This window comes from Artemia franciscana, chromosome 15 (genome assembly GCF_032884065.1).
Source record: "Artemia franciscana chromosome 15, ASM3288406v1, whole genome shotgun sequence".
In the NCBI taxonomy this organism is placed as follows: Eukaryota; Metazoa; Arthropoda; class Branchiopoda; order Anostraca; family Artemiidae; genus Artemia; species Artemia franciscana.
Window position 1 is genome coordinate 13,791,868 of NC_088877.1, and position 18,696 is coordinate 13,810,563.

General features: G+C 35.0%; 1 protein-coding gene across 4 annotated transcripts in view; it reads right to left on the reverse strand.

The window, feature by feature from the left end:
- The window catches only part of LOC136036081 (dolichyl-phosphate beta-glucosyltransferase-like), a 29,935-nt gene that overhangs the window by 2,328 nt on the left and 8,911 nt on the right, over positions 1-18,696 (reverse strand). For all 4 annotated transcript variants that reach the window (XM_065718058.1, XM_065718057.1, XM_065718059.1 and 1 more), the window contains exons 3-7: positions 18,269-18,443; positions 16,908-17,116; positions 10,863-10,971; positions 7,660-7,888; positions 3,021-3,106 (exon numbers count right to left, since the gene is read on the reverse strand). In XM_065718058.1, the coding sequence (XP_065574130.1) occupies positions 3,021-3,106; positions 7,660-7,888; positions 10,863-10,971; positions 16,908-17,116; positions 18,269-18,443 (808 nt within the window). The remainder of the gene's footprint in view (positions 1-3,020; positions 3,107-7,659; positions 7,889-10,862; positions 10,972-16,907; positions 17,117-18,268; positions 18,444-18,696) is intronic.

An 18,696-nucleotide genomic window follows, 5' to 3' on the forward strand; every position in this document is an offset into this window, starting at 1 on the left:
CTCTCTCCATGAAAAATTCCGGTTCTTGTGTATTATACACCAATCACTCAAGTTTACGATGCGTAAAACTCGAGAACAAACCGGTTTCTTTGTTAGTTTTTTCTTTACTTTAGAAACAAATTTGGGCTATATATTTGCAAACTGGGGGGGTGGGGGTAAAGTATGGCGGGTCTGCATGCAAAATGTGATAGGTAATTTGTTCTGCATATTATTAAGTAAGAATTATTTTCTGACTTCAAACTTCCAAAATACTTTAAGGCCCCCCCCTATGTGCAAATATACAGTCCAAGTTATATATTTCCCATCTACTCTGTCACTTGTCTTTGTCTTGTCTCACGCTAAGCCGAAATAAGCTAACGAAGAAACCGATTTGTTCTCTAGTTTTACACATCGTAAGCTTGAGTGAGTAGTGTGTAATACCCAAGTACCAAAATTCTTTCCCCCTGCTGAAAATAAAAGAATAAAACTCAATTAAAACTCTCAAATTTGGAAAGCCTTATTTTCCACAAGGATATTTTCCACAGGGGGAGGGGGGGGGGTTTCTTCGGGGGGGGGGGGTAAACGCCGGCCAACCTGTTTAATATCGAACAAACATAGTATATAATGTGAAATCAATCACTTCTTTCTAAAAAATAATTTCTAGCCTTTTCTGTTTCAGCTCTCTACTTGCTTGTAATTCAGAGTCAAATTTAACAAAATTCAATAAAACGTTCTTGGGTGTATTTTAGAATGGACGCAAAAAAATCAACTTTTAAATTTTTTGTTAAATTCGGTATCAAAATCGTTTCGTCATTTTTTGGTACTAATTCCTATTTTATGGAACACTGACTGTGGTAAGTTAATAATCAAGTGTCTACTTTGACGTTAAAATCTCAAAAATACAAAAGGCAAACAAGGTCAGATTGTCTTGTGAAATTCTCGTTTTGTCAGTTGCTTCTCTTGAAAAAGAGTGCTCCGTAGAGTCTCTTGAAGAAAGTTTTAATGCAGGTAAGAATGATTGAAAACGAAAGGCTTTAATGAAGGTTAGCTCCATATTGTTTGAAAGTTGCGGGAATAGCCTTGATCCATAGGTAATGTCATTTTTTATGTTGGGAATATAGCACAATTTTGGTACCTTCAGTCAAGTCATGGTTTTTAGAAAAATGGTGCTTCTGGAGATTGTATTGCTATGTAGAAGGCCACTTCGTACTCTTGCGAAGTCAATTTGGCTTAGGAAGTGAATACAAGGCTGAATAGGCCATGAGACATCTGACAAGGATAATCAGTGGTTGAATGATGATTATTGGGTGTCAGCTCTGTCAGTGTTTCTTAACTATTTTCAGGGTCGTTCGCATATTGGCCAAGCTATTGACATACGTTCTTCGATGAAAACGGTAAATTCAAAATAAACAATCAATTATCTTTTTGAATTATGGCATTTTTGTTTTATGGACTTGGTTGCAAGGATGGTTTACAACTTCTTCATGAATGTTCATCCTCGTTCGTTAACTGAGTTGTAAAAGTTCAGAATAACTGGATGAATATAAACATAAAGCAAACCTTTAGCACTGCTAAATCCCCCCTTCCATTGAAAAATTATGACGATTTAGCATACTTAACTAACACACTCTGTGCTTGCAGGTTGTCAAAAGGACGAACCTCATGAAGGGATTAGGGTATTAAGTTGGAACTTTCATGGAATAATGAGGGGGATGATAAATTTACCAAAAAAGGCAATACTTGCACGTTATTATCACTACTACTGCTACTATTACAATAACTACTTCTTTTGTGACTACCATGATTAAGGATATTAAGGTGAATATTTAAGGAAATGTTGAGGGGAAATTTGAACTAAATTAAAACTTTAAAAATTGCTTAAAGATTTTGTCTAACATATAAATAGTAAGCCAAAATCTGGAATCTTATAGAGAAAAACCAATAAAGAATTAAAATATAATTTCTTTACCAATGAAAAAGACAATGTCAATTAAAAACGGACATAAATTTATTTGAAAAAAAAACTTTGTCCACAAAAGAAGGTTTTCGATGAAAAGTAAAGAGCTGCATTAAACCAAAGACGAGCAGAAATAAGGTCAAATAAATTTTAAGCGTAAAACTACATATATCACAGTCAATAAGTAAATGAAAACCAAAACGAACAAAAACTAAGAGGAGTAGGGCTGACACCCCCTGAACACTTCTTTTGCCTTCTAAAGATCAGAAAATTACTTACCCTTAACTGAAAACAATATGTATTATAAATGTTTTTTTATTTTATTTTAATAAACCCAATGTTATTAGATCCACATTCATTTGGTTTCAAGTAATCCTTTTTATGATGATGATTTTTTTTTCTTTCTTCTCAGTATTATGAGAAATAGAAACATACAGCTCAACACAAGGATTATTTTCAGTAAAATGCAAAGTAATTTTTTTTTTTTTACTAAAAGGTAAAACCTAAACTAACAACTACGGTTTCTTGAAATGCGACTATTAGGCTCAGTACAACAATCGTGGAATCATTTGATCATATCCATTAACTGACAGCCATAAATTATATAAGTATGACTTATATTTGTAATTTCTTTTTTATTTTAACTAAGATTACTGTAGAATCAATAGACCATGCTCTTTAATAGACAGCCATAAATTATATAAGAATGATTTAAAGTTAAAAATGGTTAATAACTTACTTAAGTTAATAGTACATATTATATGTGTATATATATACCATTTTATGGTATATACCATATATATATATATATATATATATATATATATATATATATATATATATATATATATATATATATATATATATACACCATAAAATGGTACATATTGTCTATAAATGAACGATTGTTAAAACAAAGTTGTAAGCTTTATTAATAGTACGGGCGACAGAGATAAGAAAAGCAATAAAGACGAGATTCTGCAAAATTTTACCGCTCACCTGGACTCAAGCTAAATTTAAAATTCTAAAATAATGGTTGTAGTTTTCAAAAGTTTAACTCTTTCAAGAGTTTTGAATTTACTACCTTCAATTTCAGTCCATTTCACAGCCACTTCTCCAATAGGAATATTCATTTTCTCGGCGAGGAACAATAGCTCAACATCAAACGCCCTAAAAAAAATAACATCATATTGAAAAATTAAAAGTTGAGGGGAAACTTGTGACTTACCGAGGTTAAGCCTAAAAGACAATCAAACTAAAAACCAGGGTCAGAACTCCTAATATATTTTAAGGAAATTAATAATAAGCAATTAGGAAAAATGACTACTCGAAATATGGATCACGGCTTGTGAGCGTGGTAGTGCCCCAGTTAGGACAATATACGAGCAAATTAAAATAGTAAAAGCACATGATTGTTTTCTTTTGCTATATTAAACCTATGAATCTCGCTTCCATTCATGTCATTAAATAAAATAAAAAAAAAAACTTTTTCAACTGAAAGTAAGGAGAAAAAGTAAAACGTAAAACGAACAGAAATTATTACGTATACGAGGGTGTTCGCCCCCTCGTCAATACCTCACTCTTTAGGCTTAAGTTCGAATTTCGTTCCAATTCCTTAAGAATGACCTCCGAATCACAAAGGCCGTTTAATTAGAATCAATAGCTCTTTTCAAAGTACTAAAAAAAACTTTAACGTAAAGGGCAAGGTATTGATAAGGGGATGAACCCCTTCATATACGTAATAATTTTTGTTCGTCTGAAGTTTTAATGTTGCTCCTTACATTCAGTTCTCCTTCATAGAAAATTTTCTTCCCCCATGGAATGGTCTTACCATGTAACTCCCTCCCCCCGACCTCCCCACCAGAAAAATCCCCCCTGAGAATGTCTGTATACTTCGCAATAACCTATACTCTATGTAAACAATGGGTAAAGTTCACAACTTGCAGCCGTTCCCCTGGGGACTGTGGGAGATTAAGTCATACTCAAATATATTAGATTTTTCGATTATGCTGAACAAAATGGCAATCTCAAAATTTTGATCAGATGACTTTGGAAAAGATGAGCGTGGGAGGAGGCCTAGTTGCCCTCCAATTTTTTGGTAACTTAAAAAGGGCACTAGGGCTTTTAATTATCGTTGGAATGAGCCCTCTCGCGATATTCTAGAACCACTGGGTCGATACGATCACCCCTGGAAGAAAAACAACAAATAAACACGCATCCGTGATCTTTCTTCTGGCAAAAAAATCCACATATTTGCAGGTAAGAGCTTGAAACTTTTACAGTAAGGTTCTCTGAAACGCTAAATCTGATGGTGTTATTTCATCAAGGTTCTATGACTTTTAAGGGGTGGTTCCCCCTTTTTTCAAAAATAATTTAAAAATCCTCAGGCTCGTAACTTCTGATGGGTAAAACTAAACTTGATGAAAATTATATATTTAAAATCAGCATAGAAACCCAATTCTTTTGATGTATGTATTGATATCAAAATTCTCTTTTTTAGGGTTTCGGTAATTATTGAGCCGGGTCACTCCTTATTCACAGTTTGTTACCACGAACTGTTTAATAGGAGCGTGTTTTATTAATATTTGATTTGTCAGGCTGAAATCTATGGTTATAATAATAGACAACCAGAAGATACTAGAATGAAAGTAATATCTTACCACGTTCGATCCCCCCCATATACATAAACACATTTTGATACGTTTTTATTTTATTTTTTATAATTTTTTTTTTATTCAAATAATCTTCAGTCAAATTATGCATTGCGACAGAAAAGGCTTTCAGTGAAACTTGACTAACATGTTTAGAAATAGATGGCACTCGTGAAGATTCACGTGAAGAGACTTAAAATTAATTTGAGTATAAAATTAGACTTAAAAGTGAAGAGGAAATTAAAATTAATTTCCGTTCCTTTTTGATTGCCAAAGTTTTGGTTTTGGTTAATATACTAAATATTTTTCCAGTTTTTCATGTCTCTAGCGTAAAATAAAATATATAAGCCTAATAATTCTAACTAGTGGTTTTTTATTTATTTCAATATTCCCTTAACATTCTATGAAAGTTTCAAATAAATCCCATCAGCCGTTCCTGGGACATTTCAGATACGCCCTTCTAAAAACCTAGATGCACATATTATCTTTTGATGGAATATTCTGACCCTTAGCCGCTCCTAAGATATTGCAGATATACTCTGGTGATAATACAGATACACATGGTTTCTTTGTATTTAATTTAAAATCTCCTTAAGCATTCCTAAAGGTTCTAGCACTGAATAACATACCTTGAAAGTTTCAACTTAATGCCCTCAACTGTTACCGATATATTGCTGATGTACCCTTTTGGAAATCAGCATGGATATATAGTGTTTTGATTTTGTTCAACACCCCCTAACGTTCTCTGAAAGTGGTCACGAGTAAATCAAAGTAAATGAAAGTAGTGACAGTTGCAAGCAGTCACAGACACAGCCATAAGTTTTCGAGGTCAGAAGTAATCACTGTTGCAATCGCAACTAGTTGCATTTGCAGCCGCAGTAGTATTAGTAGTAGTGGCCCTGAAAGTGTCAAGTTAATACCCATACCCCTTCCAAAAATATTGCAGATATGCGTTTTTGATTACGTGGATGCAGATAGTGTCTTTTTATTTAGCTCACCATACTCCTCAACATTCCACGAAATTTCACCTCAGTATTCTTAGTATTTTCAGACGCACCCATGATCAAACACTCCCCCTTTCCCAATAATAAATCCTGCATGTAAAAATGAATAAACTGGATAATTTACAATCATTGCCCTAGGAAACGTGGGGGCATTTGATTTCCAATCAAATGCCTTTGATTGGATAGTTGGCCTACGATCACTTGTGACTCTTAAAAAGCGAACGAGAACTTTCAAATTCTAATCAAAATGAGCGTCCTCCAAAATCTATACGACAGCCTCTTCCGTAAAAACTTCACTTGCACTCGGGGCATAATTTATAATTCTTTCATCCAGGTTCTGGGGGGTTGCGTCAACTTCAGAGACATTGCTATAGGATTTTTGGAGTATTTTGACATAGATGGTTCTTTTTGACCGATAATTCATTCGGGGAAGAGTTCATTCGGGAAAGGAGGGCGTGAGCTAGTTGCGTGGGCTAGTTGCCTTAAGTCTTAAAAAGACTTAACTCTTAAAGAGGGAACTATAAATTCCAATTAAATGAACCTCCTCCAAAGTTTATACTACCATCCCTTGCATAAGAACCTTATATACCCCCGGGGCATAACTTACATCAATTGTCAACAGGCTTTGGGGGGGGGGTTGTGCTGGCCCTAGAGTTTTTGTTATATGATCTTTGAACTATTTGTACAAAATAGCTATATAAAAGCTTCTGTCAAATGCATTTAGGGGAAAGTGGGATGGGGACTCCTTCCCCTCTGATTACTTTGACTCTTAAAAAGGGAACTAAAGCTTTCAATTTCCAATCAAATGAGCCTCCTCCAAAGTTTACAAACTCACCCCTTCCATATGAAGTGCCCATGAGAAAAAACAACATTAATCGTTGAAGCCTTATGGCCTTTAATACAGGCAAAGCTAGAGCATTGCTTCTGATTATGCATTAAATGTTTTGAAAGATACACGTTTTTCCTTTAGATCATGGAAGAACTGGCAATTTTATTTAGTTTACAGGGCACTAGGACAGAACTTGAATCCTTCTAGATTTTCTTGGACGTAGGTTCACATCGGTTATTCGGTTGGGAACGGGGGTTAGTAGCGTGACTCTGTAAGCTCCGTCAGTCGACCCAGCTCTATATAGGTAACTAGAGATATCTTGGGGGGGAGGGACAAACAAGAAGGGTTTGCGAAAGCACAGGATTGATGAAACGGATATCAGCACCGTTGGTAGGGACTGTAGAATCCAATGCCGTATTCTTTACCTTTTACATCCATAGTTCGTGGTTATATATTTCTCAAAAAAGAATTATAATAATAATAATTTTATTTTTGCCGGCTCATACAAAAAAAGAGTAATACAAAAGAAGAAAAAGAACCTGACATCATGACCTTACGTTATTCCCAGGTACTTCATTTTATTTCAAGGGAAAATTTGCATTTGTTCAACAGTCACATGCGTAGGGACACTGCTATACTGCCTGCTTGCTGAGGGGCAAAATTCCACAAACTCCGTCTTTAGTGCATTGACCCTTAGACTTATACTTTTGTAACCAGTTATCAGGCAGTCCATATTTTCTTGTAGAGAAGTAACGTTGCAGCTTTACATCAGCAGGCCGTCAGCATAGGAAAGCAGACTGAGATCGAATGGATTGATACTAAATCCTCCAGTAAGGGTTTTTTGTTATTCCGGATGTCAGGGTATTAATCAGGATGGGGCTTAATACAGATCCTTGTCGAAAACCTCGAACAAGTCTAATCGGTCTGCTCAAGTGATCCCCTGTCTGTCTAACTTTCATAAAACTGCCTGCATACCAGAAAGATAAAAGTGCAACGACATGAGTATTCACACCATGCTCGAGTAACTTCAGGAACACCTGCGGCTGCATAACTGAATCGAAGGCAGCTGAGATGTCTACGCTGCACATAAAGAGGGAGAATCCCATTCTCTGTGCAGTGTCAATAGCTTTCTTTAAAAGCCTATGTACAAACGCACAGCTCGGGTTTCGGAGGAATTCGAACTGACAATAATCCAATCTACACTTCTCCGAAATAAAAATACAAAGCGTTATAACATACCATCTTTCAATATGAATGCTTGGGAATGTTTCTTGCGCTGCTTTCCTTGTGAAGAGTTTAAATCCACATTGCGTATCTCTGACAGTTCTCACTGCGAAAAACCAAACCAAAGCGTGGAAGCCATGCATCAGTAAATTCCTTAAAAACGACCTCGTTGCGATTGCTTCTTGTTCAAGATGTGCCCGAGACCCACATATTATGATTGACTCACATTTACCATTTTGCAAGCCTGAAAAAAATCGGATTTACTTGTTTTTAATTAACAGAGGGATTGTCTAAAATTAAACTCAATTCGTTTTGAGTCAGCCGCAGCTATAGAGGAAGTAAATACAGAGGATATTCTTTTTATCTTAACTATGGTGAATATCTAAGAAATAAATTAATGGCAAAAATAAATTAATATATAATTAATTAATTAGTAGTTAGTTGATATCTAATTATTGATTAATATCTAATTTTAATTAATATACAACATCTAACTTATATTTAATACCTAATAAATTACTATCCAAAAAATAAAGGAATTAAAGAAATAAATTAATGGTATATATGATAAATAACGAACGTATGTTTAGTGGGATAGAATTGACGAGGTCAAGCTGCCCCTTTTATGTGAGATAGGGAGCAAGCACAAATTTTTAGATGGAAACACTTTTATGTTTTTACATACTTGAATTCTATAGGAAAAATAAAGCATATCTTGCTAGGAAATGCTTTGGTCAAAAGTTACAAGCACTTGAAAGCTATGACAAAAGTAAATCTTTATAGCGGTTTTCGATCGGTCAAACACAATTTTAGATTTCAAGCGTAATATTTGATTAGAATATTTTATAAAACAACAAAATACTTGAATTTTTCACAGTAGAATATATATACAATGCTTATTAAATGCTAGTAGTTGAAACTTTGAAGACATCAAACCCTTACGTATCATGTTTTTTTTCTACCTTTGTCGAAAACCATTCGCAGTTTTTGTTGTTTCAAATATTCTGCACATAATTTTGTATGTAAGTCATGTCCCGCGTAATTTCACGGTTTTTCAAGTAAATTTTGAGAGGGGCACCCCCCCCCCCCCAAAAAAAAGACAAAATCCCGTTGTTTTTCATGCAGTATCCCGAGATACGAAGATTTACAGAGTTTTTAATTAGAATTTTTGAGTTGCCTTCACAGGATTTTCATGGTTGATATAGCTACAATGAATCGCCGAAATGTTTGCTATCAAAAAAGATAAAATCAGATAAATAAAAGATCCAATTTTATTTAAACCTATAATTAATAATATATTTACTATCTATATGCTCAGGGTTGCCAATGGCTCAAGTAGTAAACATTTTGAATAACATGAAGTATTTCATGTTAGAGCAATTTTGATTTCAACTTGTTCTTTAAAGCACAGAACATGCAGGGACGCAGAATAACTATTCGTTTTATTGATTTTGAAATAGTTGGGGGAAGGTTAGTAAACTAAGTAAAAAAAACAACAAATTTTCCAAATGAAAGTAAAGAGCAACATTAAAACTCAAAACGAGTCAAAATTTTCCTATATATTAGGAGGCTACCATCCCCTCAGCATCACAACTCTGTACGGTAAATATATCCGGTTATAACAAATATACCTATATAGTAATAAATATAGCCAAGCAATTGAATACAATTTATTAACCGATTGCCTTTCAAAACAGTTTAACTAAATGGTTTAGTGTTATCGCTCTTATATTAGAGCTTTTGTTCTTGTAGCAATAGTAGGAAAAAGTCAAATTTTTGCGGAAAGAGTGGGAGATTATGGGGCAGCAACCTCTTTGATATACGGAACAATCTCTGTTCGCTTTAGACTTGTTTTTTTTTTTTAGTTTAATGTTGTTCGTTTAATATAGTATTTGGTGGAATATGAATATGAGGGGAGCTCCTACCCCAACTGCCTCTGGACTTACTGAAGTTTTAATTATTCAGGGATGAACCTGAGTCATTCTTTATTCAAACATGAACTTGCGTGTATTAGTTTTTAGATGAGATATTATTCTTTAGCATTTATAGGCATTGCAATCCTACGTCCGAAAGTTCTGTGGTTCGAGTCCCGGCGTCGCCGACTATTTGTTCGGAACTGGAGTCAGTGGCGCGACTCTGTCAGTTCAGCCAGAGTCGAGCTAGTTCTAAATGAGTACCTGAAGAAACCCGGGGAAGGTAAACAGAAATGTTGCGCCAAAGCACTGGACGACTGGCTAGAAGCCCCCATCGCACTCCCCAGCTGGAGAACCATGACACAGAGGTCAGCACTGCTGGTTTGGACTATAAAGTCTGGCGCCGTTAATTGGCAAACTCCACCAAAGTACAAGACCTTTGGTAGGTAATTTTGCGCTAAAAAGATAACTTTTACCCAGCGAAATAATTTGTTCATAAAACGTGCAAAAAAAAAAAAAATACAAAAGAGGTAGAGCAAAGTTAAATGTCGTTGACACTGAGACTTTAACATAAATTTGGGAAACAACAGCAGTTAAGTATAGGAAGGGGTATTTTTGCCAAAATAGGCAAATAGGGCAGGGGTTTATGAAGCTTAATTTTATATTTCCTTACACCGCAAGACTTTGGTGACCCATAACAACCTGGTTTATCTAATAACCAAAGATTCTTTGGATTTGTAAAAGAGGGAAGAGAGTCTCAAAACCGCTAACTACATTAGAGGTGTATCTAGATCTAGCCTTACTATGTCGAAATTTGACCGATTTGAACTTTTTTAAGGCTGAACCACCCAGAACATTCTTCCGTACATTTTGATATGTTGTCGTGTTTTATTGTGTATCGTGAGATTGCGATAGAAAATCAAGGCATTGGCTGAATTAATCATTCAAACCACACCAATCAATAGTGATTTTATTAGATGCATAACCATAACTTTTCTCATATAACTAGATCTCCCGAGTTCCAAAAAAACTGAATAGTTCTCAAAAGATAGGAATATTGCAAATTAATTTTTTTTATTAGTTAATGCAACTGATTCCATACTAATATATACTTAAGCACAATGACAATAACTGAAACACATCCTAATCTTCCAGAATATTTTCAGGCATTTTTCTGAGTGATTATTGGTAAACCAGAATAAAACCGGCAGGATCTCTTTTGCCTAAATCCCATCTATAGTTTACTTTATATAATGAATCAATCAAGGCTATGGAAAGCTCATTTTGTAAAAAAATGTAACTTACTATCTTGAAAACTTTTCAGAGAGGATTCCAACTTCTCAATATCAGGGAAGCAAGTTGCTCCATCAGCATCTGCAAACAAAATATTCCGGCCACGACTGCTTAACACTCCCTGTAAAAATATAGATTAAACAATCAGAGAGTTAACATTTCCAAAGCATTTGAAATGATCGGCCTATTCCAAGTTTACATGGATACTGTCGCGTCATCTCCATTTTTCTTTCTCCGCACATTCAAGTGTGACAGCCGTTCGTCCTATTAGTTGAAAAAACCGTAGTACTCGGTAAAGAACCGTAGTAACTCGGTAAAACCGTAAATAAAAACGGTAAAAAACCGTAGGCGGTGTAATGCTCTCTCTGTGTGCACGGTTTTCATTCATATTGCCTAGTTGGCCACTTACACAGCCACATTTTGCTATCTTCTTCTTTGGAGAGCGGTAGGCAAGAGCGGCAAATTAATAGCAGCTGAAAAGACACATAAAATCCACAAAACTTATAGTAAAAGCCCAAAAACAACAACATTTTATGGGAGGGGGAAAGATGAAGCCCATCTTCTTGCGTAATTCCCTGTACCTATCAAAGTTAGATGTATCCTCTTCTAAGCAAGCAGAAACAATTCCTATAACTAAAAAATAGTCAAACTCCCTGGCCGCGTGTTCTATCAACTTCAGAGAACAATCTGCAGAGATACAAAGACGGTTTAACCAATTCCTAGGTAGAAGACAAAGCCATGGCCCCAGAGAAAAGTTTTATGCAAGCGCTTGTGCTGGACCAAGAGCGACGGGTCAGTTTTCTGACGATTTTAACAGGGACAAGCTCTAGATGACAAGCGTGGGGCTGCAAACAGAAACATGGTCATCAAAACTCATTCCAGTCTTTTCCAACACGAAATCTTATTTCCGAATTCCTCACCACAAAAAGTGGGCATACATTATGTGGTACTAATCAGAAGCTAAAAGGGTTCATCAGAAGCTAAAAGGGTTCTTTAATGATATGATACTCACTGGAATGTCTAGCTACACCTATTTTTTTAGGTGTTTCTATCTTCGTTTGTCGAATGAGGAGATATTTGTTTTTCAAATGCCAATCTGAACAGAATATTCATTATATGAAATCTAAAAGGAAGCAGAACTCGTTTTTTCCTTTCTTTTTTCAATTGCTCCTATGAAAATTACAAGTGGATGACAAACGAATTAGGAATATTTAAATCCCAACTTAAGGTTCAGCACTTTCTGTGAAATTTTGTCCAACAAGAGCCCGAGTTCTTTGTCAGAGCTATGATGAAAATTTGGTTAAGTAGCATTCACATGCGTGTCTAGCTAAATCCCATGTCTAGTCAAAATTCAGCGCTTAGCTATAACTACTAAATTTAGTTACAAATGGATACAGTTGTCATTTATAACCCATCAGGAGAACTTATGCTGGCAAAACGTTCAAAATTGTAATCCCCGTTTTTAGTGTCACAAGATTATGGACGAGACAAGTAAAAAAATTGCCTTAGTGTGCTTCACTATTATGACTGGTGCTGCATATTTGCTTAAAAGGAAAAAAAATTAAGGAAAACCAAAAATTAAATTTTAATTTAAGAATGTAAACTTAGATGATGGAAATAGTGGAATTTGACACATTATGATTGGCTGTAGTTGAAAATCCTAGGCTTAGAGTTCTAGAGTCTAGAGCTGGATGCTTGGCTGTAACTTGTTTAACCAAGCACCAAATTTTACTTGTGAACGGTAATTGCCAAGACATGGATTTCTGGCCAGAAACGTGTCTAGACATTAATCTGTTAAATATATTGCCATTAAGATTCCTCTTTTTTCTTCTCAGTTGGCCTGTTGTCTTCATTTTAACTTATAATGATAAATTAAAATTCAGATAAACTAAGTGAAGTAATTTCGTTTTGATTACAATTGTTTAGTTTGTTCTTAGGTTCAAAAGTTAATTTTTTCTATTCAATAGTTCTTTTTTTCTCACTATTACAAACTAATTCTGTATTTATGCTTACGAAAGCCGACCTTTTCATGTTAAGTTTGTATCATTAGACAGCAAAACGGCACTTAACGTTAATACCATTAATTTGAGCAAGTTACTTTATCTACTTTGTCACGACTCTACTCGGTTTCACAGCTTCATTCCTTTATTCATGACTGGTGTGCATAAAAATATTAGTTAAACCTGGTACAGAAGGTGGAAAAAGGCGATATATTATCTCCACTTAAACATTAACTGTTTTTGAGGACACACAATCAGATACACAAATTATATGCAACAAGGTAGTAAATTGAATCAACATGTACAAGCAGAAGAAAATGAGAAAAAAACAAAACAAACAACAACTTAAAATCTCATTAAATAATGGCAGTGTACTAGTCATTATTTTTTTTTAAATGTAAAATAAAATTTTGGAAATGGCTTTAAGTCTGATTTTGCGACTGAAACACGTACTTACTGTCACTACTGTCAGATTTTAGCTCCAAACGGGTTTGTAAGACCTAAAATACAACTTATGGAAATAAATCCAATCGATTTTCAAGTTCTTAATATACTACTACTACTACTAGGAGCTCACCGTAGCACTAAGCTGCCTGAGACCAACACAGCTACGCACGCTCTTTCTCCATCCCATTCCATTCAAAGCCTCACTCTTTATACCCTCACAGGAAGTTCCCATTTCTCTTGAATCTCTCTTTATCACATTTTCCCACCCCAACCATGGACGAACTCGCTTTCCGTTTAGCCTTAGACGTTTGGCCGAAAAAGACAATCTTTGGCAATCTGTCATCTTTCATCCAAAAAACGTGCACTAGCCATTTCAACCTTTATCGCATTATATCCGTAGAAAGTGGGTGTAACCACACTTTTCGTAAAGCCTACTGTTTCAAATACGGCCAGTCCGTTGAAATAAGGTCAGTCAATTTCATAACCTTATTGTATCCATCTCGAACCTTTATATTCCTGTATTTCTTACAATGAAGTTCGCAGTAATTAGCAAAATATCTTTTAGTGACGATTTACCCAAAATAGTTCTGAAAAGCATCGTTAAATCAATGATAAATTGTTTAAGAAACAAGGACGATGAAAGTGAAATATGACTGTTTGAATAGGTTAAATGGAAATTTATACAATCAAACAAGTCTGAAAAATTAGGCAAAGTCAGGAATCCAATTTGTAATGAAAATAGACCTTATGCTTTTATGCAGTTTTGATAGTAGTTGGCGTCGAATTAAAAAAATGAAAACAAAACAAAATCAAACAAGAGTGAAAAATCAGCAAAATAAAGCTAAAAATATATGGCACCAAATAGCTTCTGAAAGTATAGCTTTAATTTGAATGTGTAGCTGTCACAGGAATCAACAGATTGTCTATACCTTGATCTTCACGCTAAAGTTCTTAGCAATTTTAAAAAAGCTTCTTATTCTAATTAAACAGGCCTTGTGTTTCCGGAGTCGTTCTTAAAAATTGGAACAAACAGTCAAACTTTACCGTAAAGAGTAGGTTATAGAGGAGGGGGCGACCCCTTCATATGCAGAATAATTTCTGTTCATTTTGAGTTTCAAGGTTCCTCCTTACTTTCAGTTAAATAAACTGAAATTTCGCATAGGAAATTTCCTCCCGCGTAAAATAAACCCCTCCATAAAATTCCGTCCAGACAGTTCCATCCTCACTGAAAATTACCCCACTGAAAATTTCTTGCGGACGATTCAGTCTGAAAAACTCTCCTTAGCATACTTTCATTTGAAAAAGACTTTAATTTCTTATCGTTTTCTCAATCACACCGGAAATCCCCTCTTCCACCGATTTTTTTTCTCCGGAAATCCAAACACGCTGAAAAAAGCCCCTGAATAATTCCCCCCAAACATCTCCACATGCAAAATCCAGTTGGCAAAGAGAAATTAAGACAAAAAAAAACGAATTCCGTATAGGAATTCTGTGAAATCCCCCCCCAGTGTGAAGTTTCCCCTGGAAAGTTCATCCTCGAAAGTTTCCCTTCCTAGAGAAAGTTCTTCCTGTTGAAACCCACCCAAGGCACAAAATACCCCCCCAACAACCGAAATATGTCTGTATACTCCCCAATAACAAAAGTTATACATAAACAAACATAAAAAAGGGAAATAGAACTTCATGTCGCTGCTTATTCACAGTTCGTCACCACCAACTCTTTGATAAAAAAGCAATGAGTCAATTTCAATACAGAAACTACGGTGTTTAGTTTCGATTCAATATTAGATATGCGTTATTCAAACAATGGCATTTACATTTTTACTGATTTTTAATAAGTGAGTGGGGGAAGATAGCTTTTTTAGTCACGAATCTCGTTGCTAGAGACCTCTCAGCAGGTCTCTCACACTCAATTTAATTTTCATCCCGAGTAGTTTTCTCCTAATCATTTCAATTTTTACCAAAATCTTTTACAAAAAAAGAAAACGCGAGATTCCCCCTCCCCGTCCCAGATTTTGCACACAAGTCCAGTGGACACTGTCCGTCAGTGAAGAGTCCACTATATCAATCCAATATTTCATCCCTTAGTTCTATGACTATCTACCTAAGTTCGTCCCTAGGAATGACGTATGGACGGATGGATGATAGACTTATCTATCAACAAGTGAAATGACATCATTTTTATAGGATCCTAAAAAGGGCTTATGCCATATTTGCCTCTCACTCACTTGCACTATCTGTCTTGGCTTTTTCTACAGTTAGCTATGGCTTGATGCCCGCAACTACTTGATTTTGAATTAAAAATCAACGGAATTGGTTTGAGCGACTAATGATTTCCAGCCTTTTTTTTAAAATCAGACTGAAGACAGTTCTGCTTATCATAAACCATCCTTATTTGACAAAAGCATCGAATTTGCTTTTATTCAAAACATATTCCATGGGAAGAGCAAAATATTTAACCGCATCAGAATGTCCCTCATTAATCGAAAACATATTTCAAAACATAATTCAAACATAATCGAAACATAATTCAAAACATATTTCATGGGAAGAGTATAATATTTAACCGCATCAGAATGTCTCCCGTTAATCAGGAGCAATTTTAAACCTAAAACTTGAAGGGATCATTTGCTGATGCAGATACAACAAACACACAATAGAACTGCTTTCTATTGTACTACTCAGAAAGCTATGATATTCCACCATATAGGCCATGAATATTGAAAAAGTATGTTTTGTATCTTACATAGTTGCACACATGTCCGACCATACTGGATACAATTGTCTTTACAGGGGAGGGAGAGGCGTAGGTCTAGGTGTCAAGCTAAAAAGAATATATTGTTTATCATTATTTTTCAATAGCCCCAGGGGGGGGATAAGAATCAAGGAGGCACACTCGTACCTCTTTAAAGAGGCGAACCACGACAATGTTAAGCGATCTTCGGTTCCAGTGGTCGCAGAGGGATGAGGAGGGATGCATTTAGTAGCCCGAGCTCCAACTAAGAAACCTGCCAAATTTCGTCCCCCCCCTCCGACTTTTCCTTCATGGGGAAAATCTGGCCGAAAGTTTCGACCACCCAACCCCACCCCAACATTGTAAAGTTTCGATAACTCCACCAAAAGAGGATAGGTTTCCAGAAGCCAGGTTGACACTCCTCAAGATAAATAAAAAAAAAACTATAAGAGAAATTTAATTTAAAATGCACAGAATCTGTCTGAAGAACCTTTTGTGGCTTAACACCACAATTACTGGACATGTATATGGTTATTGCCTGTTCCTACCTTATGGGGCAATGTTGCCCCAAGATATCTTGTTCTTGTTGCAGTGGCAAACTAACCATGCAGCTGATAATTATTTAGCTACCAAGATCAGCAGTGCAGCATAACCTAGCTAACAGCGCAACAGAAGTTTTGCTTGATGGAGTGCTAAAAATAAGAAAGCAAAAATTACCACCCTCAGACTACCTACCTTTCCTCAATTTTTCAGCAATTTAAGGGCATATCTTGTCAAACCCATATTTTAAAAAGTACTGTATGGAAATTTTAGTGCTATTATCACTATTGCTAAATAAATAAAAAAAAAGAAGAAAAACCAAGAAAAAAGACTTACTAGCCTCACAGCACCTCCCTTTCCTCGATTTTTCACCAAGGTCAAAACACGGATCTTGTCACACCCATATTTTAAGGAATACTGAAGTGAAACTTTAGTAGTATTATCACTGCTTCCATCATCCACAATAAGAATTTCAAAAGAGAAAGCATTGTCTGATTTGGTTCGCATTTCTAAATATTCTAGGCATTCCTTAAGCATCACAGGCACTAAAAAGAAAAAGTTTTGTAAGCAAGCTTAGTAAACGATTTCTTAAGCTTGAATTGGCTGATACACATGGTCATTAAAGAGGAGGGTATAGCAGGGTGATTCCCAGGGCCAAAGCATCAAAGAAAATCAGTACGGGCTTATTATTAATTTACTTTTAGAATGTACATTACAAGTTTAAGGATGATTTTTCATTTGATGTATAAATAAAACATTACTTGTTGCAGAATTTATTATGGAATACTGATTTTAACCTTTATCCACTAAATTGAAAATCAATAAAAACTGGTGTGAAAATGTTTGAAAAAATTTTACTTGATACTGCATGGTTTAAAAATTTATACGCTGAAGAAGACCAAAGAAATGTTCTATATATTTCTTCACTGATGCCCAGAGCCAGTACCATATTAGAAAAACGTTAGGCGTGAGGGGGATGGATACAAAAAAAATTGTTTCCAGACCTGGCCTCAGCTCTAGACAAACCTGCTAACATCTATATATCCTGCATGGAGATGGATGCCCCATAAAAAATGAGACAAAAAAATAATCAAACAAGCCCCCCCCCCCCAAAAAAAAAACTAATCCTGAACCCCATCCCTCTTCCAGAATAGCCTGCATTAAGCATCAAAATTATAATTTAAATATAATAGAAAAGAAGATACAAATAGGTTCAAAAGAAAATGAGAGGAATAAAATGCCGAGAGAGAAAGAGAGAGAGAGAGAGAGAGAGAGAGAGAGAGAGAGAGAGAGAGAGAGAGAGAGAGAGAGAGAGAGAGAGAGAGAGAGAGAGAGAGAGAGAGAGAGAGAGATATATATATATATATATATATATATATATATATATATATATATATATATATATATATATATATATGTATATATATATATATATATATATATATATATATATATATATATATATATATATATATATATATATATATATATATATCTCTCTATTATTTATATTTATTTAATTTATTTAATTATTTAATTGTCTCAAAGAATCGTCTCATTTAAATAGACATTTAATTAAGTTAATTTCAACTAAATCAAAACCGTTTGAAAAGAATCATAATAATTAAATGAAAGCATGCATATATGACCCTTTGGTATAGGAATAACCATTCGTGGACTAAATTTTAAATACTTACGTCTTGCTTCTTCGTTATATGCAGGTACAATAACAGACAAACTTTTGGTAGGAGGGTCAAACAAAGACGGAAGCTTTTCCTTTTTGTTTGTCAATGGGTCGGAATAAAAGTATTCATTAGGAAAGCGCTCGATTTGAGCATACTTGGATGTCGTTTTAGTAATTGCCATGTAAACCTGTAAAGAGACAAACTGAAATGAAAGCGTCACACGAATTGGATAAAATCAAAATTCAATTTCATTATTTGTTCATCCTAGATAGTGCCAAATCTCATAATTCTGGAATGTAATTGGTTTTTTTTTTGGAAAGGTATTGTTCAGAAAATGAGAGCATTAAAAAAAAGAAGGAAAAAGTAATGTAGTTCAAGATGATAAGAATGCCGTGTGGTTTCCCTTTTTTCAAATATTTCTAGGCTTTACAGGAAATGGC